Source organism: Emiliania huxleyi, assembly GCF_000372725.1.
Source record: "Emiliania huxleyi CCMP1516 chromosome Unknown EMIHUscaffold_16, whole genome shotgun sequence".
Taxonomy (NCBI): domain Eukaryota; phylum Haptophyta; order Isochrysidales; family Noelaerhabdaceae; genus Emiliania; species Emiliania huxleyi.
In genome coordinates this window covers 449,706-452,808 of record NW_005200982.1, presented here as the reverse complement: position 1 = coordinate 452,808, position 3,103 = coordinate 449,706, and the positions used below count along the sequence as shown (strand labels likewise).

The following is a 3,103-nucleotide window of genomic DNA, read 5'->3' as shown; positions in this document are numbered from 1 at the left end:
AACTGACGTCGGATTTGTGACGCCGCCGCACCGCGCCGCGGCCAGGGGCCCTCCGGAGGCTGAGGATGGCCGTGGCGGACCGAGACGAGCTCTGGGAGGTAAAGTGTCAGCGTATATATTGTAGAGACTGACCATGTGCACAATATCTCTCAGTCTAGCTAAGCCAGGGGAGGCTATTCTGGGCGTCCACACGGCTTGCACAGGTGACCCTCGCGACAAAGCGAGCGCGTCCGGCAGAGCGACTGAAGAATCGAGGACAGAGTCACAAATCCCGCTTGTTGTGCATGTTTTGAGGTCGGACAGTGCTGCTGTCTTCTCCACGCAGCAGCCGACGCCACCAGGCCTCGGTAGCTGAGCAGCAGGAGCCTCCTCGCTGCTGGCAGAGTTGCGCCTCTGTTTGCCGCCGCTAAGAGATCGTTGTTGCGGGAATCCAGGGAATCTAAAGGAATCTAGAATCTGTGGGTCCGAGATTCGATCTGGGACCTGAGCCGCTCGGGACCAGCTGCACATGACCCGGGGCCACTACCATGTCGCAGACGACTGCTGGATCGGCCGTCGCTCCGACCAGCCGTCCTGCAAAGGAATAAAATAACAATGAGTTCCTTTACATATGTAAAGGAACGCCGTTTAGGGGTTAAGAAGGACTTGTGGTTGACGTAGAAACGACCTTAAGATGGTGTGGTAAAATGAGGATTGATGTGGGTGTGGCCAGCGTCATCACCAATCACCCCCTTCTTACACTACAAGACGTTAAATAATCAAGACCACTGCGCTCTACGCCACTCCATCGATGCAATCATAGCCCTTGCCCTGTCGGAACCCCTGGCCAGGGATTCGAGCGGAGGGTGCCCCGGATTCATCTATCCGTTGGGCCCCGGCACCTATTTTAGAACTGATCACTTTGCGCAGCAACCGTCGGCCGCCGCTTTTTAGCTGGACGGCAGTACGCTGCGCCGTCGCTCTGTCGTGCACGCTCTCGTGCCTCGTTGTTGTGACCCACCCTGTCCCACCCGTGTGTGATTAGTGTCTACGGAGGGAGTGTCTTTGGCTCACGCCAGGGCGCTCGTTGCTCCTCCGTCTCTTTGTATCTTCCATACTGCGTTTATCAGAAGACCCCGGTGTACGAACTCTGTTCACACCGAGCAGCTGGAGTGGCTGCGGAAATCGGACAGGCGAACCAGCCAACCCAGAAACCGGCTGAACCGGCACCTGTCTCTTCTGCCGGCTTTGGCGTCTCGTTCACGCGGGCTGGCGCCTGGCGGCGCCGCTGCGCGGCATGCTCTCCTGCCGGACGGTCGCCAAGCACCTGCGCCTCCGTGCCGCAGTAGTTGACATCGCGGCGCTGGAGCGCTCTGCTCTCGAGCCCAAGGCCAAGCGCCAGGAGACGCTGTGGGGTCCGATCAAGCTGCGCAGCGCCGCCGAGGAGATTGCAAAGCGGGACGTCCAGGTGCTCCTCCAGTCAGAGATTCGGCAGGAGCTATCCAAGCGCGGCGCGCCTCTTGTCGGCAAGCCCTGGGAGCTCAAGGCGCGGCTGGCTGAGATCTGGCAAGCGGAGGAGGACCAGGAGGACGCCTCGGGAGGTCTCTCGGGGCCGCTCTTTGCCTCCGCGGCGGTGCCGAGCTTTGCGCAGAAAGCGGCAGGCCCCTCCGACGATCAGAGAGACGCGGCGGCCGACCGTGTCAAGGCCATTCGCGACAAGTATGCCGACAAAATGCGGCTGCGCACGGGGTCGGGGCTGCCGCACCAGAGCGACGCAGCTGGCAAGGACGCCGCGGTTCACTGTGCAATCGCGGGCGCCGCGGCCAAAGCGGTGTCGCCCACCGGCTGGAGGTTCCGGTCGGGCGCGAGAGAGCTGTGCCAGTATCTCGACGTGCGCGGCATCCGGCGCATCCTGCTCGACGATAGCTCGGCGACCGTGGAGGAGGCGGCCGACCGGGCGGCGGAGCTGACCCGTCAGTTTCAGCTCGAGGCGTGGTGTCACGTTCTGTCCCCAGCCGACGCAGCGAAGCTCTATGCTGGCGATCCCGCCGCCCTCGAGGCGGCAGGGGACGCCGTCGGGCTGCCGCTCTCGTCCATTCTACTTCTATCCGCCGAGCCGCGCGCCGTGGCTGCGGCTCGCGCCGCCCGGATGCCCTCCTGCTACTTTGCTCGCGACGTCCCTGGCTATCCGAAGGCGGTGCCCGCCGACGCGGTCGCGCGCAACATGAACGACGTGCGGACAGCTGTGGAAGACTTTTGTGGCGTCACATTCCGCGACGCGACCACGCACATATCCACGCGATATGGCATATGACAGGTGGTCAGCGTGCGCGCCCTCGCTTGGGATGTCTTCGTCAGTTTTTTCACCTTTCTGTACAAATACAGCGCAACAGCTCACTCATACGTCATAGAAATAAATAAATAAATAAAACGGGCACCTCTACTAGGAGATGGGTAAAAAGGAACAGGTCCCCGCCCTGCGGTCTTCACTCATAGAGAGGCGAAATGCCTATTGCCTTTTTTTCTTTGCCTGTGGCTGTGCGGTAGAGGGAAGTGCTAGCACGCGCCAGTCGCAGTCCGCATGGGCGTTCTTTTTCTTTTTTGTCCTTCTCGGCGGCCCAAATCCTGGGGGCTCGGGCCTTTTTCCGGACGGACCCCGGTGTGAACGGGTGTAGTTTGCCGGGTCCCGCGGGTGTAGTCTCCCCCCATCCCCAGGGCCTCCAGGCCGCTCGCACCGCTCAACCTCTCACAGACCAGCGCGCACAGCGCCATAGCGCATAGGACGTATTTTCTTCTCAATAACAAGGTCTGTGAAAGCGAGGAGGTTGATTGATCCATGCAAGTATTTTCTTCTCAAACAAGGCTGTGTGAAAAAGTGAGGCGTGCGCGCGTGGACTGTACATGGGTCACCGCGCGCACCCAGTGCTCCGAGTCCGACGGCGCCCTCTACGACGCGCACATCCGGGCGGTGAAGCTGCAGGCCAAGACCACAGGCAAGGCGGAGGTGGACCTGTTTCACAACTTGTGCTGGGGGCACGGGAAGGTGGCCCTCGGCAGGTATCCGCCCGAGCTTGACGGCGCGGATGCCGCGAATCTCGCGTGAGGAATTGTGTGTGTGTGCAGT

The 3,103-nt window shown here is 61.3% G+C and overlaps 1 protein-coding gene across 1 annotated transcript; it reads left to right on the top strand.

Moving 5' to 3' along the window:
• Positions 1–1,276: 1,276 nt before the first annotated feature.
• EMIHUDRAFT_202370 (hypothetical protein) lies at positions 1,277–2,293 on the top strand (the record flags this gene model as incomplete). Its single annotated transcript, XM_005785534.1, has 1 exon — positions 1,277–2,293. One exon carries the CDS (start codon positions 1,277–1,279, stop codon positions 2,291–2,293), a length of 1,017 nt encoding a protein of 338 aa, XP_005785591.1.
• Between the last annotated feature and the right edge of the window lie 810 nt (positions 2,294–3,103).